At 38.3% G+C, this 26,366-nt stretch overlaps 1 protein-coding gene across 10 annotated transcripts in view; it reads right to left on the bottom strand.

The window, feature by feature from the left end:
- Window positions 1-26,366, bottom strand: part of kalrn (kalirin RhoGEF kinase) — a 627,264-nt gene that overhangs the window by 21,313 nt on the left and 579,585 nt on the right. For 9 of the 10 annotated variants that reach the window (XM_008109458.3, XM_062971761.1, XM_062971879.1 and 6 more), the window contains 14 exons: window positions 25,788-25,921; window positions 25,125-25,191; window positions 24,670-24,773; window positions 24,106-24,175; window positions 22,605-22,691; window positions 22,071-22,163; window positions 20,947-20,997; window positions 20,757-20,834; window positions 19,339-19,524; window positions 15,598-15,769; window positions 13,781-14,019; window positions 10,040-10,287; window positions 7,079-7,202; window positions 1,334-1,393 (listed from right to left, as the gene is read on the bottom strand). In XM_008109458.3, coding sequence (XP_008107665.1) covers window positions 1,334-1,393; window positions 7,079-7,202; window positions 10,040-10,287; window positions 13,781-14,019; window positions 15,598-15,769; window positions 19,339-19,524; window positions 20,757-20,834; window positions 20,947-20,997; window positions 22,071-22,163; window positions 22,605-22,691; window positions 24,106-24,175; window positions 24,670-24,773; window positions 25,125-25,191; window positions 25,788-25,921 — 1,713 coding nt within the window. The remainder of the gene's footprint in view (window positions 1-1,333; window positions 1,394-7,078; window positions 7,203-10,039; window positions 10,288-13,780; window positions 14,020-15,597; window positions 15,770-19,338; window positions 19,525-20,756; window positions 20,835-20,946; window positions 20,998-22,070; window positions 22,164-22,604; window positions 22,692-24,105; window positions 24,176-24,669; window positions 24,774-25,124; window positions 25,192-25,787; window positions 25,922-26,366) is intronic. The other variant, XM_062971850.1, reaches the window with a different exon arrangement.

The raw sequence follows: 26,366 nt of genomic DNA, 5'->3' as shown, positions 1-26,366 counted from the left end.
TGGTAAAAAATGATAATTAAGATCATATTTACAAAACTACCAAAGGATGATGATTCTCAAACATTGAATTTACACAAAACTGCCCAGCACACCCTTTCCTTAGATTGACAGGATCTGTTTTGGCAAAACTTTCTGGGGAAATAATGGATAGGCAGAATACACATTTTTCAAAGCTCCAGTCTTTGCATCTTGAAGCACAAAATCTGCAAAAACAGATTGCCCTTGTGTTAGAAAACAAGATGATGTGCACTAAATATGGGTGGAGGTGTCAAGGAATCGTAGGGAAGCTTTTATACTATGTACTTCGCAATTCGCTTTTCGCGGACTCACTGTTTTGTGGTTTTTCAATAAATATTAATGTAAAATATTTATCATGGTATTTTCGCTGTTTTACAAATTAAAAATATTAATTCTAATACTAAAAGAATATTATAAATCATAAAAATACAATTTACAATAAATAGTGTATTTACTCAGAAAAGTACGACTTGCACAATGGCCGCTTGAGACACTACTTGCCGATATGAGATTGTAAACAACACACGATTGGTTGACTGACCAACCAGAGAATGCTGCTCTGTATCCCAGTTGCTGATTGGCTCAGTAACCGTCACATCTTGTTTTCTTTGTTTGTGTGCAGCTACCCCTCTCCAGGAATGGGAATAGGAAAGGGTTATGTAGTGTATAAGTGTGTGGGGAGGGTTTATAAAGAATTAAAATAGTGTATAACTACTAAAATAATGTATAAATATTAAAATAAATATAACGTCCCTACTTCATGGATTTTCACTTTTCGTGGGTGGTCCTGGGATGTTCTTTTTCAAAAATATAACAAAAACACTTTCCAAAAATCCAAGAAAATTAGGTTTTTGGTTAAAGAACCAGCCAGGAGGAGTAAATATTGTCAAACATTAACAAACTTAATTGCCTTTCAGTCAATATTTAGTAACATAATTCTGCAATTACAGCTACTAGATTTTCCAGTTTTCCAGCATAATTTTATAGTTATTTGCTACTGGATGTTAATTTGTTTTAGAATTTGGATTCTTAAAAACCCCAACAACAATGTATTTGTGATTCATTCAGGGCTACTGCACAATCACTTGACCTATTATGTGTTCAATTCAAATGTCCATAAATATGCTGTTAAAATAAATTTTCTGGCTCAAGGAAGCTAAATGCAGCCACCACCATCTTCCTGGTAGTCAACCCTGAGTGGATTCTAGATGGAGAGATAGAATGTATAGACACTATTTAAAAATAGGCAAAGGATTATCTGAGGAATGTAATATTGGGTTGCAGGGAAAGGATGGTAGAAAGGGTCATGGTCTACCTCCATGCTAGTGTTGGGGTCAAGGTCATCACATTCAGACTCCTCTGAACTGTTTGTCTCCTTTTTGGCAGCATGGAGAAAAAGAGAACAGAGTTACAGTCATTAAAGAAATTACAGACACAAAAACAACAAAGCAACAAAAACATATGTGTGCTGGTAACAAATGCTTTCCAACAGAAAAGCGCTAGGAAGCAAGCAACGGACTTCAACAAGAACAAAAAGGGGTAGCATTATTGGAAAAATGCATTATGGAAGCAGCAATATGAAATGCTACCTCTGCTATAACAGCTTCCCAATTTGCCAAGGCCTCAAAGACTTCACAACAATTCTGGTGCAGCCAGTAGATTTAATAGTCCCACAAGTGCAAAAATAGGAATTTTTGAAGGAGTTCAATCTCCCAGTGGAAAATGTTTTGGAATTTGAGTGGTGTGATGCATTAGTGCATCTGCCAATCTTTTACATAAACCTCAAACTTTATAAACTTCAAATAGCTTGAATATAAATGCAATGTGAAGTTTGCAAATGCCGAATTCTAAATTAACATGCATCTTCAAAATCCAAATGGTGTTTTGTTTCTCTTTTGGCATATCTTATCCCCAATTCAAAGAAACAGCAGAATGTAGTACACGTGCCATGGTATGCATGGACGCCCTACCTCCAGTCTATGAATTAATTGTTGCAGCACCCATTGCCTGTTAGGGTGGACTGGTGGCCACAAGAATCAACCCAGGCATCCTACCTCCCCACTTAGAACTCTTACTGCTGCCAGAACTGATTACTAATTTTGTCAGTATGCACACAAACACAGCAACACTTCAGACACACTTCTGGGTGTGGGACCTTTTTGACAATAGCAGACTTTTGATCCCAGGTTAAAAAAACAAAACAAATACAGAACGAATTGATTCTCTCAGAAACCTCAAAAGTACTTCTTTCATAGAAGTTGCTGTGCCTTTTCACTGTTCATTCTTTTGTGTGTGTGTTCGTGGAAGTTATCTTTATACTTTTGTGGTTTCTCCCTCCCCTTTAAGGTAGAGACCTTGTGTTTGAGAGAAATCCTCTCGGTCTCTCCTTGTACATTTGACTCATGCATTCCCAAAATTCACTGTTCACTCTTTAAAATCTCCTGCTCTAATTTTTGGCAGTGGTGTGTCTCTTGAGATTCCTGGGGCATAAAGATGCCTACTTCCCCAGGGCTGCCATAGCTGCTTTAATTTTGTCTCTTATAGAGGAACTTCAACAAGGTGTTCTGGCCACAGGAGAGAAAACTATACCTGCTAGAAATCCACATGCCACTTGCCTATTCAAGTAGTGTGAAGCTTATATTTTTTCTAGTTGTTGGTTTTTTCATTCAGCTCATTTCTAATTAATAAAGCCATCAAGGCAACCAGTTCATAGGATTTTCTTAGCAAGATTTGTTCAGAGGAGGTTTGCCATTATTTTCTTTTGGGTTTTCATGGCTGGTAAAGGATTCCAGCTCTGATCTTCTAGTCCCGATCCATAACTCAAACTGCTATACCATGTTGGCTCTCTAGAGTAATTCAATGAACGTAGGCAAACAAAAGAGGAAGAGGAACACTGATACAGAGGAGCTTACAAACACGAGTGAGTTACAACAAAAGGAAACAAACTAATACAAGAATGTACACATGCTGTGCATCAACTAGTAGCACCTCTCTTAATTTAGATTGGCCTTGTTTGAGCAAAGGCATTTGTATAACTGGGTAGCTGTGAGTTTTTTGGCCTGTATGGCCATGTTCCAGAAGCATTCTCTCCTAACGTTTCGCCTGCATCTGTGGCTGGTATCTTCAAAGGTTCTGTTGGCAGTGAGGTAAGTGGAGTGTATATATACACCTGTGGAATATCCAGGGTGGGAAAAAGAACACTTGTCTGTTTAAAGAAAGTGTGACTGTTTCAATTAGCAAGCTTGAATTAGTATTTGAGTAACTCGTTGTGAATATACCTAATAGAGAACACATTTAAGTGGAACTAAATCATTTGGCCAAGGATGAGTTGCTGAATTTAAATCTGCCCCATTCAAAAATGCATTATTTATACTGTGTTGGGTCCCAGATCATAAGAATACCACTAGTTGGTACATTTGGAACCGACATTTTCATTGCCTAATTGAGTCCAGTAGATCTTGAGTGAATAAGTAGTTTCACGGCTTAAGGCTTAAAAATCCTTTGTGGAAGATCCCCATAAACATCTATCAACTTCTGAGAGGCAGTCTATTGCAGCGGCTCAAGCTGCTGCTTCGGACTTTATTTCTCCTCCAATCTAACAAGACAGGAGACAGGCTTTGATCACTCCAATTTATTAGGAGTAATGGCACTCAATTTCATGTTGCAGTATGATCCCTGTACCTATGGTTTCATTTATCCATGTTTGACACAATATGCTTTGTCTAAGCATTTTCTAGGACCTCCAGCATGAATGACTACAGTAATCTTGGTCTAAAAGTCATTTTAATAAAGTTTGCTGTTATCCTCACTTTTGCATATCCACACAAACTCTAGGAATGTATCACCCATGGATACAGGGATTACACTCTAATTTTTGCACGAAAATGCAGCTCAAGCCCCCTTTTCCACTACAGTTGAATACAGACAACAAACACTTAATAGGTGACCTATTTGCAGATTGCATATTGCAAGTTCCTTAAAATATCTTCTGTGGATGTTTCAGAGTGATACTTTGTTGTCCCCCTCCATCACTGACCCACTAGGTAAGGGATGGGCAGTAGTTCAAGGATCAGCAATGGGCAAATTAACAAAATGCAACAATTCCTGCAGGCAGGAGTTTCAAAATCCTATAAATTATAAATCATTTTGAAGCAGTTTTGGATTCCCATTTTTGTCATATGTTGTATGTTAGTTAAGGGTATAGGTGAGTTCACAATTCTTCATTTAAGTAGTATTTAGACTGATTTGATAAGAATGAATCCTAGCAGAGCAATCCAAGGAAGAAGAATTAGTCTATAAAACTTAAGATACCAACTGTACTCTTTCAGTTAGTCTCTGAAGTGCTATAAGATAATAATAATAAAAATAAGCCTTTATTTATATCCCACCACCATCTCCCAAAAAGGGACTCAGGGCAGCTTACAAAACAGCACATATCGTGCCATAATGCATAAATACATCAATATCCATAATAAAAACAATTACATTGTCAATGAACATGAATAAGACCCTTTTGCATTTTGATATCCTGGACTAAAGTGGCTATACATGTCTTCAAGTTTCAGTAGAACATATTCTGCTGAATATGTTGAGCATATTTTTAAATCAGAATTAAAATGTTCAATGAATCTACTCAGCAGATTGTGCAATATGTCCTGAATGGTATGTTACACAAACTTAACATATAGCCACTTGTCTTGTTGATATAGTTGCTTACAACAGAGGCATGATGCCAGTTACCAGTATATAGAAATTGGATCTGTGTGTGTTTGTATGTGCTGCTTGGTAGGACTTTCCTCAAGATAAGACAGTCTTCAGAAAAGTGTTTATAAAGATAGTGTAACAGAATGGAGAAAGAAGGCCCCACACAAAGGCAAACAAAACCAGCAGTAAAAGAGAGCTGTGAGAGATGGCAAACAAGATGGCACAGAACACTGTAATAGGGTACAGCCAGAAATTTGAGAGCAATGTGTGATGAAGGGCTGGGGTTGGGAAAAAGGATTGAAAGCTAAAAGCAGGGGGAAAGAGTAGCGAGACAGATAGAATGGAGGAATTGGGAGACATTTGGAATGGCAAATGATTTATCTACAAAGAAAAAGCAATACATTTATCTGTGAGTAGACCAGCCTGCCGGATGTTGTTTATGGACTATCTGCCCAAGAACTAGTGTTATCAGTAGTGTTTATGTTTATATTTAGGCAGTACCTGTTTTTCTTATAACTGCTGAGGAAGAAGTAGTTGCTTGTTTTTTTCAAGATTTGGCTGGAAGTTTTTTTAAAAGATGCAAGCCAGGGCTTTTCAGGTTCTCCCTCGCATGGAATAGGGTCAATCTGCGACAGATAGTCCTAATCAAAGGTATGCTGAACAATATACATGTTTATTGCATAGCGTGATACTCAAGCTTCATTACAACAATAATCTTGGTGATTTTTTAAAAAATGATGTGAAGTTCTCTCACAGCGAGGCTTTTTTGCATCATTCGGCATTCTGTGCCATCAAAAGACTTGTAGCTCTTTCTCTCTGGCAAAAAAACCTATTCCTAGTAGGGCCAGTAAAAGGTTCTCAATTTGAGCATAAAATTGAATCTCTTACGAAATTCAGTGGATATTCTTGTACAAGTCAGTGTGCCTCAAATGTCTCAGATATAAAAAAGAATCCTACTATCTATTGTTTCCAAAGAATATGAGTATTATCAGTATAAAAAATATTTCTTACATTTTAGGTAGTTTAGTGTAAACAGAACACTCATGAGGATTCTTCTAAGGCAACTATGTCTATCTTTGTCATTGCCAGCCTGGTGGATCACCAGTCATTTGGAACACAAAAACAAGAACAAAAAAGGAGACTGGGCGTTTCTCACATCAGTTTTTAAAGAGGACCTATAATCCCTAGAATTGTAAACTACTTCAACAGTTTCCACACAAGAGATCCAAGTTGGGCTTGATGGCCCTGAGTGTCTCTTCCAACTATATGATTCTGTAAGAAGTAGAATGTCAGAAACCCATTTCTATTGGAGAGTCACAGTGCATTATTCCACATTAACTGCCACGGCAACAAATTGTGGAGTCTTGGAGGTTATGGTTTGGTCATAGAGACTACAGTCTTTGTAGGAGGCAACTTTTTTTTCTTCATCCTTAGTTCTTAAGAAAGAAAAAGATGGCATAAACTGCAACATGGTCAATTTGACTAGTAGCACTAAAAACAACAGATTCTGTCTGATCTTGGATGCTATGAAGGGTCAGGCTTGGTTAACACTTGGTTGGGAGACTGCCAACAACTACCAGATGCTGTAGGCTATATTTCAGAGGACGGAATTGGCAAAACTATTATTGAATATTTCTTGCTTAAGAAAATCCTATGCAATCTAAGGGGTCTCCACAAATCAATAGGCAACTTGAAGGCCCATACACGCCATACAGATGTGTCTGACTAGATTTCCTAGGAATTGTAGCTCTGGGAAGGTCATAGTATCTGAACTATCGAGCTATCAATGACAATTGATTACTGCCAGTACTTTTGGTGGACTATTTTTATATTGATAGTTCAGTATCTTTTTAACACGAGATGTCCTACATTACCATGGTGTCTTGCCCAAGGCATCCTGCTACTCTTGTGGAATCATTTGATACATATACTATCTGATCTATTAATAGTTAGAACATGCTTAAGGACTTTTCTTGTTTGGACAGACATAATTTTGCTCCATTTAAGAGATTTTTGCTCAACTCTTGACAGTTCTGTAAATACAGTACATTTTTGATATTGCATTAAGCTTCTGAAGTGTCTCTCTCTCACACACGCACTCTTTCATTCCTTACTTACAGTTTGTATGCCAGTGGCGAAGAGGAAAAGCTGTGTTGTATCTTGCATGCAAAATCCGGCCAAAATGGCTACTACTACCAAAAAGTAAAACGAATGAAAAATAAAAGCCAAAAAAGATAAAAAACCAAAACAACAACTAAAAGCCAGACATCACCCTCTGTCCTTAGAAAGGAATGTTTCTAGGGTGGTGAGTATGAGAAGCAGGGGGCAGCGCACATCTTCAAATGGCCTTACTCACTTTCACAGAGACTTTGTTGCCCAGAATATCCTTGGGTTTACGTAGGCCATTGGCTTCAGTTTTGCCACTGTTTTCCTTTTCCGCCCGCTTTCTCATGCGCAGAGTATGCCATGAACATGACTTCCTGTTGTACCAAAAAATGCACCAATCAAATGGCATATCTTAGAAAAAAGAGGAAGGGATGTGGAAAGGCAATCAGCATACACGTTCTTGACCCCTGCAGCTCTGCTAAGGAGATGGAAGCCATTTGCAATATGTCTATTTTGGTACAAACCTTCAATTCTGAAATTCAAACTGTTCTAGAATTATTGTTTCGGTATTCTTGCCATTTGGAAAAAAAAAGCATTTTCTTTAAAGGATGATGGAAGGTCTGCAGGTGAAAGCATACATTATAAATAAAATTTGCCACATGCAAGGATTTAGAAGTAGATTAAAAATACTTCTAGTTAAAACAATGAAAGTAAAGCAAGATTAGAGGAACTACGTAGTTGGCCAACTTTCACAAAACAATACAAGGAGTATAGAAATACCGTATTTCATCATTTGTATGGCACACTTTCCTGCTGTTTTAATGGCTCCAAAAGAAGATGAGAGAATGTAATATTTTGGAAGATATTGTAAGATAATAAGAATGTACACATTATTAAAACAAAGCTGGTTAAATAACAGAATCTTTGCAGATTCTCAGCTAACTGAACCAGTAACAGTAATGGGGAAACATTTTCCATTTTCTTTGATACATTTAGACCAGTCCCTAATAATATAATCTCCAAATTTTCTTCTGCTTCTTTGATACATTTGTGCCACTTGAGTACTGTGAAACATGGGCAAGATTAAATACAAATGCTCTAGCTGATAGACAGGCCTGTGGAAATATACAGATTTATTCCAGTGACCATGCTTTTTGGAGGCAGGAAAAATCTGTTGAAAATTCTAAAATCCTCTATGAACATTTGTGGAATCATTTTGTATGAGGGAAGACAACTCACAGGAATTACATCCCTATTTAACAAAACTATACTGAGAAGGGTTTTGCTTAGTCTTGATTTCTACATTTGTTGTGTGGACATATATGTCTGCTTTCCTCTTCCATAGCTGTATGTACTGTATATAATGTTCCACTTCATTTTTCAGCTATATATATGTGTGTGTGTGTGTGTATGTTTGCTTGCCATGCCATGTATTTTTCATGCTATGACTTATTTTTATAGGTACAAATTTTTAATTCCTTGTTTTTCTTCTAGTAGAAGACTACCATTATGGTCAAAATGTCTGTAACATAAATATCCATCCCAAATCACATGGGCAAATCACTTAAGAGATACATTATGGGAAAGAGAGATTGCTGCTAGGGAAAAAAAGTGTTGTTCAGCAACAGTACAATGTGTGGCACAATCAGCAGCAGCCAAGCGAGGGGACTAATTGTTTCTTTATCTCACCCCATTTAATGAGCATGCTTATTCAGCTATTTCTAAATGAGATCACATGAAACTGGAAAAATCAGCATAGGACTTCCATGAAGACAGGAGCCAAATGTCTCAAAGTCTTGATAACACTTTGGAACTCTTGTGGGAGGTCTAGAGCTTAATTGCTTGTTGGCCTTAAATGAAATTCAGTGTTATACTCACACTAATGAATATCTTGTTAGGCAGAACGCCTGTTTAGATTAAACATCGGCAGGCATCTATGCAAATGAAACTATAAAAGCATAGGTGTGCTGTTCCAGTATCTTGATAATACAAGGATTGACAACTTGTGACCCTCAAGATATTGATGACAACTCTGGTTATTCCTTACTGATTCTTATGATGGTTTGGTCTACATCTAGAAGGTAAGAAGTTGTCAACCCTGGTTTATTACACTTGGAGCGCTAGATCTACATTGGACTGTTTACGTTTCTCTTTTTTCTTTTGAAAAGCACATTAAGTCTATCCTCACCTCAAATGAAAATTTTGCTGAATACAGCCTTTCTGAAACAACTGTACTTTGAGAAATGTGTACAACAACCAACATTGTTGCTTAACAACTGAAGATTGAAAAACCCAACAGTTAGGATTGTACCTTCAGTATTTAATATCAAAAAACATATTCTTGCATTATTTAGTCATTTCAAATTGACAAATTTCAAAAAAGGGAAATAGTATTCATACATTTGTTAAATAAACAACAAAACTTTGTAAGAAAAGGAAAGAACTAAAGCAGGTCAGAAACTGGTCCTTTTAACCTTGTCAAAACATGCTCATGGTGAAAATTTATTTTACATATTTAAAATAGTACATTTAAAATTATTAGTTACATTACAGGTACAATGATGAACATTGTGATTATCCATAATATTGCACAACCTGACTTCAAATATGGATTTCTTTAAATAGTGCAAAATACTTTTTACAGGAATGTATTCCAAAAGGGATTTTTCAAAGCATTTTTTTTTTACAAAATATTACGTGAACAGAAAAAATAAAAATAAAAAATGTTACAAGCTGTACAAGAAATTGCCATAGACAACATAAAATCTCTCTTCCTTGAGAAGCAGGACACAATCCAACGCAGGGCCTGACATTTCTGGTTGATGGTTTGTTTGTGTTTTTGCTCTGTATCATTATAACCTATACATATATAGGTTATATATATAGGGCATTCTTTATAAACAATTTAAACACAAGATAAATAGATGTCCAGTCCAAATCAAGTCCATTATTAGGAAATGATGGGAAAAAACATAAAACATGCCTTTTAAACTGCCTATGGATGTCAACTCTTTACAAACTATAAGGGGGAAACCAAAAGTTTAACAAAAACCCGACTATCCCAACATGGAAACCCCATGCTGTGTGATCAAGCAAAGTTTGTTCCAATGGCACTGTAGATTTTGTAAAAGTAGGCAAATCCTACCATCTGGATTTTATTATTCGTCAAAAATCCATATACAGCTTCCAGGGAATCCAACACAGCACTTACTTTATGCTTCCGTCGCTATTATCTGTAGCTGATTTAGTGAGGGGAGCCAAGATATTCCCTGGGATCCATCCTTCTGCTGCTGGTGAATGGTCATTGGCAGGCTGGTACACAAGGAACATGTTCTGCTGGTTAATGGCAAGTACTTGGACCACCTCACCCTGGTTGACACAGATTTCATTCTCTTTCAGTGCATAGTAATCTTTGATGACCACCATAGAAGAGGTTCCATTGCAACCACCCAAGTCATTCTAAGAAGAAAATATACAAAGTAACGATGACAAGATAGCTATGGTACAATGACGCTTTAAAAAAATCATTGCATTCAATGTATCACATTCAACTGTGTCATTCTCAGAGTTCTTGTTCTCGGAGCTCTCCGGAACAGACAAATTAGTGCATTGCTAACAGAGATGGTAAAACTCTACTCGCATAGGAATTTTTGCAAGTGGTAGCAAATAATCTACGAATAATCAGAGCCATGAATGTTAAATACGCAGATGTGGAGGAACAATTATATTTTAACAGGGCATGAACATGAAAGGAGCCCTGCTGAGAAAGAGAAATGATGTACAGGCAGTCCCCAGGTTACCAACAAAATAGGCACTGTGGGTTGAATGTGTATGTAAGTCAGAACAGATACTTTTGTAAGTGTAACTCTAGCCAACAATATTTTTTTCAGTTTTAGATAGCACACGAAAGGATTAACACCCCTGATGTGTTTGTTTAGCTGTTTGTGCCCCTATTCAGAATATTTCACCTCACTTTCCTTCCCAGACACAATTGGATTTTGAAAGTTTTGGGTTGTCATAAAAACAAGGATAAGTGATAAAGCTTCAGTAGAGACACCTTTTCCCCATGAGACCTCCTACAGGAGTGAATTTCTTTTCCTATGAGTAGATTTCCTCTCACATCTTGCTGTCTTACACTCATTTGTAACTAGGAGTCGTATGTAAATTTGATGTTTTTAATTCAGGGACTGCCTGTATCTAGTTCATCATGCTGTAATAAATGATACATCGAGCTCATCATTGAAAGATTTGAAACCTTACTTTTTTAAGATTACAATTCTTAAAACCCCTTAGCCAATTTGGCCAGCAACCATAAGAACCCTGGGAGTTGTATTCAAAAAGTATGCTTGTTATTGTCCACAATGGCTACTCAGAAGTTAGTAGAAAGCCTACAAACACAGCACTGAGTGTGAGCCATCACTGTTGTCTTTCAGTTGCCTCTGAGGGTCCTGTTTAGCTATCATTACTAGTCACCATGAATTAGATTCTGTTTCTGGCCATCTAAGCTATGTTCAAGTCAGCTTTTTATAAAATTAAAAGAAAATGCCTTGATAGATGTTTTCTGTGGTAGTCATAACTCAGCAGGACAGATGTCGGGGCTCCTGCTTGATCAAAAGGACCTAAAATCCCACTGCTGAAATTTGGGTCTGTATTACCAAAAGGACTGAGCTCCTGTCTAAAAGGACTTTTCATTTTTTTAAATCTCACAGCAGGTAGCACTTTCTTTTTAACCTTGGTCTCCACCAACCACTCATCTGGAGCATCACCAAATAATGTATCCCCTTTAAAAGGACATACAGTAAAATTTGCTTTGGTTTTAAAACCTTAGTCCAATGAATTAAAATCCTAGCAAACAAGGAAGTCACAGAAGCAGCATGAACCACAAGAGTTGAACACTCTCAAAAGCATAAACCCTCTCAAAAGCATTTCAACCTTCTTCTGGATTCTTAAGAGAATCATCTCCATTTCTTATAAATAAGCATGAGACTAACCTAACCACAGGAGCATAAAAAAGCAAGAGCTTAATTTCTTTATCACATCAGGTGACAAAGAACAAAAGCACCTAGCAACAGCGGGTATCACATTCTCCACTCCAGAATGGGGCCATTCACCTCCATAACCTCCATAAACACCTCAGGGAAGGAAACAACAGCATGATTATGTTTAGCCTTAGACCTGATCTCTGGCACTGTTTCATAAATTATGATCATAATCTTACTGTTTACAGGAGGCATGGGTAAACTTTGGCCTTCCAGGTGTTTTGGACTTCAACTCCCACAATTCCTAACAGCCAGTAAGCCGACTGGGATTTCTGGGAGCTGAAGTCCAAAACACCTGGAGGGCCAAAGTTTGCCCATGCCAGGTTTATAGGCAACCCGAGTTTTTTCCATCTCCCTTAAAAAAAAGAGAGAAACTGCTCAAACCACCATAGAAAAATGCATTGAGACAGATAATCCCTCTCTTTCTTCTTACAAAAGATGCTTGCTTCATACAATTTCAGATCTCCTCCTAAGAGATCTGAAATTCACAGACAGCTGTGAATTGAGTCTGTGCACCCTTTCTCTTGGTACTCTAAAATCCTTGCCATTTCAGTTAGATGACTTATTCAGATAAATAACTCCCAGGGAGTTCCTGCCCATCTTGGGCAGGAGGAGGGAAGTAGGAAGATCTAAAGTAGTTTGCATGGCTGGAGCCAACTTGTTACACTCATAGACCACACTCTCAGCCACAATCATGGGCCCAACAGAACCCATCTCCAGACCCTGGTCCACACCTTCTGCACACCTCAAATGTGCTTCCTGTTGCCACTGCCGATATCTCAGGCCCGCCTTGTGGGAACAAGGGAGAGGGCCTTCTCTGCTGTGGCCCCCCAATTGTGGAACTCACTGCCCAGTGAGATTAGGCAAGCCCCCACATTAGTAGCCTTTAAGAAAGACCTGAAAACATGGCTCTTCCGTTGTGCTTTTGGAGAGTAATTACTACATACATCCCTTCTGCTGCTCTCCTCCAATATCTGTCCTCCAGACTGCACCACTACTTTATGACCCTGTTCTCCGTGGTTGTTACTCTTATTTCCTTTCTCACCTGAGTTTTAATCTTAGTGTTCATGTGGCCCGCCCTTGTTTTATTGTTCTTTTGATTTTGCTTAATGTAGTGTATATTATCATTTATTGTATTGTTTAATGTGTTATGATTTGTTGTTCTACTTATATTCTATTATATTGTATCATTCTGGGCGTGGCCCCATGTAAGCCGCCCCAAGTCCCCGTTGGGGAGATGGTGGCGGGATATAAATCAAGTTTATTATTATTATTATTCTTTGCTCCCACACATCAACTCCTCATCAGAAGAGAGGTTGAGGTTGCATTCACTGGGCATTCCCTTCAACAGAACCATCCCCATTATGATGATAAGAACGAAAGATCAAATGATCTCATCAAACAGCAGCCATAAACACCGAGACAAGCCTAGCATGTTAGAGCAGAACTATCCAGATAAGATCCTCACAAAATATGGCACAAATAGTGAAGCAAAACAGATTTAGCTGGGAAAGTGCTAAAGCCCTGTCCTGAAATTAGTAGAGGAAGGATGGAGGTGGGAAAATGTGACGGGCTCTTGCATTTAAGGTGTTAAGATTGATTGACAGATAACCTGCCCTGCCTGTGAAGTGCGAGCAAGGAGCCAGACTCATCTTGAAGGTCAGCCACATTGCTGAAAAATGGAAGGTGAAAAAAAAATCTTTCTGCTTGCTTACATTTTTTTCCAATGGCAACATGCAGATCTCCCACATAAGGACTCTCACTTATTAGATCAGCAGTTACCACTTACATATTGATTAACCAGATCAGACACTTGTTTCACTGTCTATGGCAGTAGGCAGACAAATTTCAAATGACAGTGACAGATAAGGGCCAGAAAAGATAGTCTAAATGCAACACAAAAAATGACATACCTTGCTTTGTTCATATTTTTCCCCAATCTGATGCTGTTCATGTCCGGTGCTGCCATTGGAGGTAGATATCTTCAGAGGTGGAAGAGATGGGTTACGCATGGTTGCCTTCAAAGGTTTATCAGACCCAACAGGACCTGAGGAATAGGGTCTGGTGATGGGCTGGGGTACCCTGCTGGCCTGTGGTCTCATGACAGCTGAACTGCTTTCTTTGCGTTGATACTCTATAGGAGACTGTAGTGCTAGAGCAGAATACTAACCATTAGTTTGGGCCTCCCAGTTGAAATCTGGTTGTATGCCCTCATGTGAGGGACACCATGCTCTGAACAAAAGACATTATACAGAAGAGCATTCTTACATATATTTTTGGCCACAAGACAGGAAGACAATGAAAATGCTTGTTATGAAATAGGGAGGAAATATTAGGTAGTGCCATTTAATGAAATACAGCACCACATTCAATGCTGCAGCCTTGGACCTTTTAGAGCTTAGTGTGACATCTGCCAACTCCCATATCAAAGTGATGATAGCAATAGTCTGGAATAGTCATGCTTCTTCAAAACTTGTGGAACATTTTTCTTCTACCACTTACTTGCACATATTTATAGGTTTTACAGATGCTACATAGTATCAGTAAAATACTCCATTCTTTCTCCAGGAGGCAAGTCTACTATATTGATCAGGACAAGGACAAAACTGAACAGACTAGTATCCCGTGTATAAAGACATTCCCAGCCCTCTTATTGTCAGAAATCCTAACAGGAGCCTCTTTCTTCAAGCAGAGAACGGGATATCATGGGCATGCTATTACTGAAAAATAAAATCAGTGGTGTGGATGAGATACAGGAAGAAGAATGGGTAAAAGTGATATAATGAGTAGCAAATACTCATGTTGCACATGCATTACTGGCTGAATTTTTAAAAAAGTGTTCATAAAAAGACTTTAGGACTGGATTAGACCAGGGCTTCTTTAACATTTTCCACTTGTTATCCCTTTCTGCTCCAGATTTTTTTCATGACCCCTTTCCACCCAAGAAGTTAAATACTAGCTATATAATATCGCAAAAGTTTATAAAATAGGCACAAAGTAAAATGTTTACTGATAATAAATCAGCATTTGCTAAATAGGTTGATTTTCGTTTTAATAAAGAACAGCTGAAGCAATTACTAAAGAGCTTACTGTAAACATTGTTGCTAACAGATTTGTGAAAATGCCTAGGTGGCGTTCAGAAACCTTTTATTATTGCCAAATTTTTCATGATCCCAACACTGTGATAAGAGGATCCCATTTGGGATCAGGACCTGGTTTAAGAAACAGTGGATTACACATGGTGCTACAGCAAAGGATACCTTATGAGCCTCCCCTGCATTTCCGAATAAATTCAGAAGTGGGAAAAAGCTCCATCCTACATGGCAGTTATGGTTAAGTTATTTTTTGGTAACTGGTAGTTTGTATTCATCCACCTTGTTTCAAATAGGGGTAGTTGTTGACATAAAAATATATCATTCTAAGTTTTACAGATGACGGAGTATCAGTTGAAGTCTGGCTAGGTTACTTTGAAAAATAAAGTGGGAGAAACCAACTTTTTTTTAAAAAATGGATTTTTTTCTTCAACACTCATGGTTTTTTCTCTTGTTACACCCCATATATGTGGAAGATGGCAGAAGTTTTGGGAGCATAACCAAGACTTATGGATAAGGCCAATAAAAGCAATACTGCGTTGGAGTAGGACTGAGGTTGCATGCAAAATAAAGTTGCATGAGGAGCTCACCACAAAGCCTTTGGACTTTAGTGCAAGTTACAGAGATGAAGTACCTACCATTTAAGAAGTCTCTCTGTGTGTCCAACACTTGATTGATGTCCTGCACCCAAGCTTGCTGGATTTCAGGATTGGCTGCCTGCAAGACGAGCCTTTCTGATGTTTCTCGACTCATGAGAGCAAATTTACAAGGATCATTGTCCACATTTTCTTCAAGGATTAGGTATGTCATCTGAACGCATATAGAAGAAAGTTCACTGTCAGCAATGCCATTGCAGTGAGGTCTGCTACTAATTAGAAAAACACAAATGACTGTACCGTAAGATCTTTCAAAATGAAAATTGCTTTCTTGGTATCTTGCTGGCTAATGAGCATCAACAGAATATTGCACTTTTTTAAGAGGAAGACTATTGAATGATCTACTCAATCACTGTGCTTATTAAGTTTCATTTTGTGGAATCTTTAGCCTATTTAGCTAAAGTATGCCTGCACAACTTGGAAATAGTAAGGGCCCGAAATTAAAATAGGCAAAACCACTTTGAGCCGCTTATCAGATAAGTTTTTAGTATTAATGAATAAACTATTATGCAAATAAACCATATTATAAAAAAGGAAGTTTCAATTAATATCAATTAATTAAACTTACTGCGTAATATTTCTATTTATTATGAGATCACATTAATATAAAAAATTGTACTAATTAACTAAATGTAAACAGTAAGAAAACCTGAAAAATGCTTTCAAGCTTGTATTGCTAACAATGAGTATTAGTAATTAGCATTAGAAAATGCCTTCCTGAACAATGCCAGAAACATAAGATAGTCTATATATATACAAATGTAATGTGCCTTTCCCCCATGGAGTAAACAACAAAACCACTGAACCAAATCACACCATATCTGGCCACAAAATATCTATGTCTTTCAATAAAAAAACCTAGAAAAAATAGTCCAAATTACAGAGGACTGGCTGCAAGTCAGAAAGGTAGCCCCCCCCCCCTCGCTGCCTTTTGGCCCCGCCTCCTACGTTTCCTAGCAACCCCTCAGCCACAGTGACACCCAGGGGACAGGCAGAGTTGACTTAGGCCTCTTCCACACTGCCTATAAAATACAGATTATCTGATTTGAACTGGATTATATGGCAGTGTAGACTTAAGGCCCTTCCACACAGCTATATAACCCAGAATGCCAATGCACATAATCCACAGTATCTGCTTTGAACTGGATTATTTTGGCATATAACCCAGTTCAATTTGGATTTTATACAGCGGTGTAGAAGGGGTCTCATATAATCCAGTTCTAAGCAGATAATATAAGATTATAAATATAAATTATAATAATTACTGTGGTATAATAATACAGAATACAATCTCTGAAATCAGGACAGTAAATAAAGAGCAACACTCGGAAAACAAGGAAATTGGAATTTCCAGAAAGGAAACAATCAGGGCCAGCTAACACCTTCCAACAAAGGATTCCCCCAGGGAGGAAGCAGCCAGGCTTTGAAGCTGCGAGGCCATTAAATGCTAATCAAGGTGACTAATTGCAGCATTCATACTTGCTACACCAAGACTATTCATTGCTATTCAACCTGGCCAACCAAAGATTTCACAAGGTAGAAAGAGGCCAGGCTTGCAAGCAGCAAGGCTATTCAGTGCTATTCAACCTGGACAGCCAAGATTTCCCCTAGGTAGAAAACCCCCTGGCTTTGAAGCCACAAGGCTACTCCGTCCCATTCAACCTGGCCTAGCAAGGATGCCCTATGTAGAAAGAGACCAGGCTTTTAAGCTGCAAGACTATTCAGTGCAATTCAAGCTGGCCAAACATGAATTCCCCTACAAAGGAAGTAGCCAGGCTTCAAAGAGGCTCTTTGATTGAGGGTGCTACTACAGCTCGCCAAACAAGGATTCCCCTAGGTATAACACAGCCAGGCATTGAAGCTGCAAGGCTACTCAGTGCACTTCAACCAGACGAACAAAGGATTAACCTTGGTAGAAGGTGGCTAGGCTTTGAAGCAGCGATACCACTCTGTACTATTGAAGCTGATCAACCAAAGATTCCCCCAGGTAGCAAGCAGCCAGGCTTTGAAGTAGTGAGGTTATTCACTGCAATTCTAGCAGCCCCCCCAAAAAAATTCCCTTACAACGCAAGTACCCAGCCTTCCAAGCAGCAAGCCTATTTATTCCTTTGTATTCCAGCTCACCAAACAAGGATTTCCATAAGAATGAAACAGCCAGGCTTTGGGGCTGCAAGGCTATTCACTGTTATTCCACGTGGTCAACAAAGCATTCCCATAAGCCACAGCAATGTGTGGCTGGGCACAGCTAGTTATTAAAAAATGGTTGTCTTCAGTGAGCTACACTCTCAGTCTTGACTCTCTGCCTCAGAGAAAAATACAGACAAACTTTTTTTCCCAACACTATTGGCTGACATTGAGCAATAAAGCCATTTCAATCCAATTATCATTTAAAAATATTTCAATCAGATGTTGCTTCTTTGCCACCAAATCCAAAATGTAAGCCTATAAGGCACAGGCTGAGTCAGACTGGCCCTCCACGTGCCTAAGAATAGTACCCTATTTCAGCCCAAAATCTTTTAAAGGAGATACCACCCTTTTTAAAATCACTACTTTCCAGGGAAAGACCACCCTTTTTAACTCACTTCTTTCCAGGGAGGTATGTACAGCTGGCAAATTCCAGCGAGGGTCAAGTTAAGGGCTGGTCAAGGGAGAGGATGATTAAATGTTACAGGAAAAGTCAAGGCTGACAAAACTCCCAGTATAGCAACCAATCTCCCAATAACCTTCCTCTAAAACAGTAGTTCTCAACCTGTGGGTCCCCAGGCATTTTGGCCTACCGCTCCCAGCAATCCCGGCCAGTTTACCAGCTGTTAGGATTTCTGGGATTTGAAGGCCAAAACATCTGGGGACCCCTAAAAGACTGATGCCCAGAGCCTCCGCGGGCTGCAAGGAAGCCATTTATGGGCCGTATCTAAGCCATGAGCCCTATGTTGTGCAGGCCCGAGCTAATAAAGAGTTCATAGTTTTTACAGCAATGCCCTTAAAACTTTGCTCTTTTAATGGGTAAACAAGGAGACATGGGTACCAAAAAAGACTGTGTGCCTGCCTTGCTTCCTCACTATTCCCAAATTCTTTCTCACAAAGTGGCTTTTTATGCACAACCAGGAAGATACGGGGATAATTATACATATATCTGCATGCACCTGGAAGTTCAGCTTTTCAGTGGTTTCCATTTGTATGCTTATCAAATACCCATTTGTAGCCCCTCCCCCCTAACCCATGCAGCTGTGCAAGGAATACTTGCATAATACATACACACACTTTCTCCTTCAGTTAACCACAGCTGAATTTGCAAAGGAAAACAGGAAACGTCCTCACAGTGACGGCAGGCACTTGGTCCACCTCACTAAGTATTTTGACTGGCATTGGCCTTCCAAGATAACAGCATGATTCTTTCTTAGCCCTGCCTTGGATGCCTATTATTTCCATGTGATCTCACACCTAGATATGAAAGTAAAGCTCAACCCCACATAGTTTCCAAAAACAGAAGAGATCAAGGCATGCTCAGGGTGGTAGAGTGATACCCAATATTAGGAAACAAATGGCAGGGGAAAATCATAAACTGAAAGACAATTGTCTCTGACTCTCCTGCAATAAAGCAACAGAAACCTACTCTATCATGTGGCATTCCATAAATGAAGGGCAGGAACAAAAGTGCAGTTACTCTGGAAGGAAATACATTTCTCTACTTAACCATCACCACAGATCCTTAGCAATTCTTACCTTTATGCTTCGTTTAAATAGGTACCCAGGAGTAAGAGAGCCTTTCCTAAGCAGTTCACTAAAGATGACTATTTGCTCGAAGAGGAAAACTCTGCGCTCTTTTGGTCGAGATAGCCCTCCAGAATCCTGTTCTGTTACATAGAAAGTATCCTGCTGCAATAACTTCCCTTGGGCTGCCAGTTTGCCCTGAGACAGATAAGAAAGCAAACAAAGTTAATATGGGGAGAGGAAGGGCATCTATTTATTCAGCTAATTGGTTGTCACATAGCAAATTATTCTTACAGAGGCACACATAAAATACAGGTATTGCTAAAATCCAATTAAGTCTTTATTTTAAAAAGCAGCAAAAAGCAGTAAAAAGCAATTTAAAACAATCTAAAACAAGAATTTTACTGACACTTTTAAATATATGATTTTTTTTAAAAAAAGGTGGGATCCAGGTGAGCCTTTCCGGGAAACTGTGAGCTATGATTGAGTCCCCTTCTACTCTGCCATATAATCCAGATGAGTCTACACTGATATATAATCCAGTTCAAAGCAGATAATCTGGATTTTAAATGACCTAAGGGGTTCCGTTTGTGAACAGTAACCCATAGCACTCTAAAGGCACTCTCAGGTTATGTATGGCAAAAGAGAGTCCTTCAGATACTGCAGTCCAAGCTGTAGAGACATATATCAATGTTATCAGATTTTTGGGTGTGAGAAATTAGTGCTTGTTCAGATGCTAAGATTAATTATTATAGTGTTTAGTACTGTATGCTCATGCAGACACATTCATTTTGCTGAATACTAGAACATGGACATGGAATTATGTGTGGCGTAATATACACATATGCTGTAGTTGGCCTTCTCTATCCATGGATTCAACCATGTATGGCTTCAAAATATTTTTTAAAAATCCAAAAAATAAATCTTGATTTTGCCACTTTGTATAACAAAAAACAAAAAGAACAGAAGGAGCACAGCATGCACATTTATCACACAGCATATTCTGCTATATGTGTGGCAAGAGCATGTGATAGAAGATCCACCTACATTTAAGATGTTCACATACTGATCAGTCTCTCATGCAGTTATCTGTGTCAAATTTCATTCAAAATGGATGTCAGCACAGCATCAGCTTGCTATATGGAACACAGGAAATGTGGTGGGTTACAGGAAATTAGACAATTTATATGAGACAATGATGTCTCTCAGGTTGACCACTGTGTGTGTGTGTGTGTGTGTGTATATGTGTATGCTTTCAAATACAAGCCATGTTTATAAGGGAGAAAGATTGAGGATATTTTAAAACACATCTTTTTGGGCTAAGAACTTGTCTATCAAGTTAACATTCAGAAGCCGCCTTGTGTCTTATCTCAAGAGAAATATGGGATACATTAAAATAAATAAACACATAAGCTAGCATGAATATTTACCTCAAAGCCCTGAAGACGGCCCAGGTTCATCATGTCATTGCAGCGTTTAGGAACAAGGCACATCAAGTCAACAGCTTTCTATCAGAGAGAGGAAAAAAGGAGGTGGTTCATAACCGAACTAAAGTCATTATGGAGTAATTTATAATCAAAATTTAAAACAAAACAGAAAAAGGCAATGGATAAAACATACCTCTATTTCTGAACACTCCAATCCAGCCTTTTCACTGTATTTTAGAAAGTCCTACAGGAAACAAAAATGTTCTCATAAACATGACTGAAAAGTGTGTCACTTAGATTTGTATCTAGTATCTACTTCTAGCCATTAGAGATGAGTCTCTGAGTCTATGCTGTGGACCTCTCCACTGGTGAAATATTGTGATCCCTTGTAATCGTTTAAGGTTGAAATACTGAACCAACCCCTTATTAGAGTTAACAACTGAAATAAAAATTTCAACTGCACAGAATCTAAGAGTTGGGTTTATGTTCCGGCATATCATTTTTTTTTGTTTTATTAAAACAATGATCTCTCGCTATTTCTCACAAGATCTCAGGGTGACATGACAGTAAGTCAATTTCAACAGTTTAAAACAATATACAATTAAAATAATAAACATATTATTACGTTGGAAACAATTTATGGACGTATTTGTAGAAAAAAACAATTAGGCCTCAAATGTATAAGAAGGTATGTTTTAACTTGGTAATCAAATGAAGTCAGCACTATCAAACTGGCCTCTAAGGGAAGGGTATACCACAACTGGGGAACCTCTAGCTCTAACCATACACAGGTTAGAGCTAGAGGGCTATTCCAGCTGAGCATAAGAGTAGGGGCGCCCTCCATCAAATATCCAAGTTCCAAGCCATTTGGGGCCTTGAATGTCATCACCAGACACTTGAATTCAGTCCAGAAGCAAACTGGGAACCAGTGCAATTGCCTCTAAACAAGTGGTTTTCAGGTTTTGGTCCACCAGGTTTTTTAGATTTCAGATCCCAGAATTCCTGATTGCTGGGCAACCTGGTTGGGGCTTCTGGGAGTTGAAGTCCCAAACACCTGGAGAAACAAAGTTTGGGAATGACTGCTATAGTCTGATGTGACATTTTTATTAAGTGATGATTCTTATCAGTTACTATTACTGCAGCATTTTGCACAGCTGCAGCTTCCAAAATTTGTCTTTATCTTCAAGGGCAGCCCCATATAAGGCAGAATCATGCCAAAGGGTTTGAAGCAGTACAAAAAACCCAAAAAGAAACCCCAAACATACAAACCTAGGCCAAGTTTCTGCCAGACCATATATTAAGAGTATTATATTTTACCTTGAGTAGCAGCTGGTACTTGGTTATTCTTTGAATGGGTTTTATTAAGAAGTCACTAAGAGTTAGCCGCTGGTTTATTTCTTGCTGTATCTCCTATAAAATGGAAAAAAAAGCATCATCAATGCTATAATGAGAAAAATATATTTCTATTCTATCTTTCTTTCTGAGATTAAGCATGGCCCCAGGTGGCAGGCATCAAGTTTTCTTTTAATCCCTCATATTTGTGTGTATACACTTTACAGATCAAGTAAGATAGCTATTAGAAGAATGGATGTGATACAATAAGAAAATAAAGGCACAGAAACCTACTAGTCACAAATTAACAAGGAGACAGGTGGGGCGGAGAGGCAAGAAGGGATTGCTAAATATGATGTTATGCATACAGAAATAGGGAGGAAAGAAGGGTAAAGCCAACAATCCAAGAAAGGAGATCTTGGCTAGCACAGTTATAGCAAAACACATGTACAAATATGGGAGGAGAACAGCCGTTCTGCAGCATGAATGAAGCATCCTGTGAAGAAGGCCAAATCTTACCTCAAAATACACTCCACATTCTGCTACTATATATTCAGATTTTGGTTTGTTTTGACAGTACACCACATACATGTGTAATCGCCTTTCCTGTGAAAGCAAAATTTACACAGCTGTTACAGATTAAAGCCAACAAGTTTTACTACTGCATAAAGAACAGTAAAAAGCAAATTTAACTGTTCCCATCAGCAGAAGGTACTTGGAGGATATGCACTTTCCTCAATTCCATTCTGCCCTGTCTACTGTTATCAGAAATCTGGGAGACAGACACCAACCACATGATGTCGTTGTCAGAAGTCAGTAACTTCTGATTTATGGTAGTGTTAAAATGAATCTATCATAGGGTTTTGCGTCTGCCTCCCTTTGAGGCTGGGAGTGTGCCTTGTCCAAGGTCAGCCAATGTGCTTCTATAGCCAAGCAGGAATTTAATCCCTGGTTTGAAGAGTTCAATTTTGAAACCACTACCCCACTCTGGCCCTCTATCAGCCCAGTACTATCTGGAAACAAAGAAAACAGGAGATAGTAAAGCCCACACATATCAGCCTGGGAAAATCATTTCAAGGAAGGCAATGTTAGCAGCTGGCATTATCATTATTATATATTACTGCCACCATCAGACTATATGCCTGTGAAGACTAGTTGCTAAGGAACGTAAATAGGCAGGAGCTGCCAGTCCTCATGTTCTTCCTACAGGCATCAGCATTGCCAAAGTAGGAATACAATGATGAACGAGATAAGCGACATGCCTAAAGCTAGCCAGCAAGTGCATGAGTGATGTGGGGTGTAAATCTTGATTCAGGCCCATCTCACAATTACTTTTGATTTAAAACAAAACTACCAGTACATGGTTTTGCAATTATGCGTATTTTAAAAAAGAACTTTACCACTGAGTAAAAATTATTGGAAGCTGTGGTATATCTTTTAATCCACTGAGGTTTGCATTTATTTCATCATAATGCTTTCCTCATTGAAATGTACCTAAATGCAATGGCCAGAAAGTAAGAAACTACACTGTGCACTATGGGATGCAGGATGGATATATTTCTGGCCAAGATTATCTTTCAAGTCATGTCACTAGAAAGGACCAGGTAAAACATATAATAAGCAAGGTTATATATTCAGGTAAAACATCTTTGCTCTGGATATCTGCCAAAGTTACCTTTAGTTTAAAAAATAATCACTCAAAAATACACACACACACCTACACATGCACATGTACTTAGATCAGTGGTTCTCAACCTGTGGGTCTCCAGGTGTTTTGGCCTATGACTTCCAGAAATCCCAGCCAGTTTAACAGCTGTTAGGATTTCTGGGAATTGAAGGCTAAAACATCTGGGGACCCACAGGTTGAGAACCACTGACTTAGATAGTGTTGTGGCTCAAGGAAAATCATAAAACTGTGATCTATCATATGATTCCTTATTTTGCATCTTTTTCATTAGACTATCATAAGGACGTCACAACAAGGATAGATTTAAGAGGTTTTTCATAAAATGGTACTCACGTGTTTGATGAAGAGCTGTGCTAAACGATCATGTTCCTGAAGGCACTTTTCCAGTTCAGCCAGAAAAAAGCTACAATGAAGAAATAATAGACAGATGTAGAACTGCACCTGAATTTTCTATTGAATCATAACTATTTCATTGCTGACAGAAGCAGTATGGTAAATGTTCCCTGGAGGTAGGAAGTTTGAAACTCAGTGCTCAAGCACTTTCAATATAAAGGAACCACTGTGAGATCTGATGCAAATTAACATCCATATGTATAGACAAACCTGTGAATACCAAACTGTTGGATATAACTAATTTCAGAGTGGTCCACTTCAGAATATATCTGAGGTGTTGCCTTGATACTTGTAAGAGACATATCTTGAAATCTAACAGATGTTCAGAATGATCTATTATAGCGAATGAAACTACACTTTTTTGGTCACTTGTTAAATTGCACTACTTTGAATGAATGGGAAATAAAAAAAGAGAAGTGGTTCAAGTCAAACAAATATACCTTAGTAAATTCAGAAGTCTTGTGAATTTTAGCAGTAGTCATTTAAAACTGACTCTAGACTTACTCTTTGTGCCAGTCATATATCTGGTGAATGTTTCCAAATACAATCTTGTCCTTTCCTTTCATGTCATCAGGAACACCTTTTTCTTCTATTCTTTTCATGAACCCCTTTAAGTAGAAAATCAGTGATGATATTAATTAATTATCTTGATTTTTTAAAGAAAGATTCAGCTACAAGCTTCAGTAACTGGGACTTAAAAATTCCGAACATATGGGATACTGTGATTTTTTAAAAAAACGAAGTTCACATTCCATTTAGAACTTATACACACATGTATATAGGAAGATAAAAACCAGGGTCATAGAGTTTTAGGCTTTTGAATATCTTTCTTGTGCCTCAAAGGCGGATGAAGTTATCCATTTTTCAGCCCCAAAGAGCAAAGATCACAGTGTTACGGAAGAGCTATTCAATTTGAAAAGCCACAGTTAAAATACATCCAGTCTAATGTTTTAACTCACCTCCACCACAATTCCTAAGTCTTTGACGTAATCTTTCTCTGTCTGTACTAGTTCATTTAGAACAAACCTGGAAGTCCAAAGAGATGTAAATTGTAGCAGCAAGGCACAGATATCTAGGAGCTCTTTCTTTCCGCTAGAATATTCTTTATTGCCATTGCACTCCATTCTGGACCTCAAAACCTATTTAGATACAATACACAGGCAATCTTTCGTCTAGCCACTGAACACATCTAGACTGAAACCTGGGTGATATCAGGACAATTCTGATTGATTAAAATGGGCACTTTTAATGCATGAAGAAGCTAAGCTGTATAATGTTGCTTGCCCAGCAGAAAGAGATCTGAATAGGGTGAAGTTATCCTATCAACCTACACACATGGAGTACAGGAGAAAAAGGATCATAACATAGTAAACAATGACTCAAAGCCAATGTAGCACTTATCTTCTTCCATTTTTCATCACATATATAATATTAAGTAAAACCAGATAGTCTTAAAGGTGTGCCTAGATTCTTTCCCTCCCCTCTTATGACCCAGAGAAAACACCCAAAAAGAACTACTACCAACTAGTCTCAATTGCATATATAACAGCATTTATTAACTTCCCAGGTATAATTTTTAGTTTCTTATTTGCAGTACAAACCGAACAACCAAATTAACTTACATCCTGCCTCTCATAGCTTTGGCTTTTTGTTCCTCTTCAAGGTTTCTTGAAGGAGGAGTTGAAGGTGTCACATTTTCATTCAAGCATCCAGTGGCGTCTTTCAAGCTTCCTCGGTAGGAGCCTCCTTCTAAAGTCTTCCAAATAACAAAAGAAAGAAAAAAACCAAGGGGCTCAATGGGGATTATTAATTACAAAAATATTAAGCAATATAGTGATTTTGATTTTTAAATATTCTAACTTTGTAATCACTACTGAGGAAGAAAAAAATCCATTCCTGTCCAAGTATACCCCACCACCGCCTTCTATACCCTGCCCCCAAATATTAACTGAATGTGGACAGCATAACAGAACTGGTAACACTCCATACAATCACCATTTTGTTTCCTTAAAACATTTGGAAACCCTCATGAACTAAGTTTGAATTCAGGATTCACATCAATCCCTTACATTACCAGGGAGTGAATTTTACTAAAGTCAACCCGTCTTACTTCTGAGTATACCATACTGTATACAGCAGTGTTTCTCAACCTGTAGGCCCCCAGATGCTTTGGCTTTCAGCTCCCAGAAATCCTAACAGCT

The sequence above is a fragment of the Anolis carolinensis genome, chromosome 1 (assembly GCF_035594765.1).
Source record: "Anolis carolinensis isolate JA03-04 chromosome 1, rAnoCar3.1.pri, whole genome shotgun sequence".
NCBI lineage: Eukaryota > Metazoa > Chordata > Lepidosauria > Squamata > Dactyloidae > Anolis > Anolis carolinensis.
Note: the sequence above shows the minus strand (reverse complement) of the source record. Positions and strands in the feature narration are given on the sequence as shown.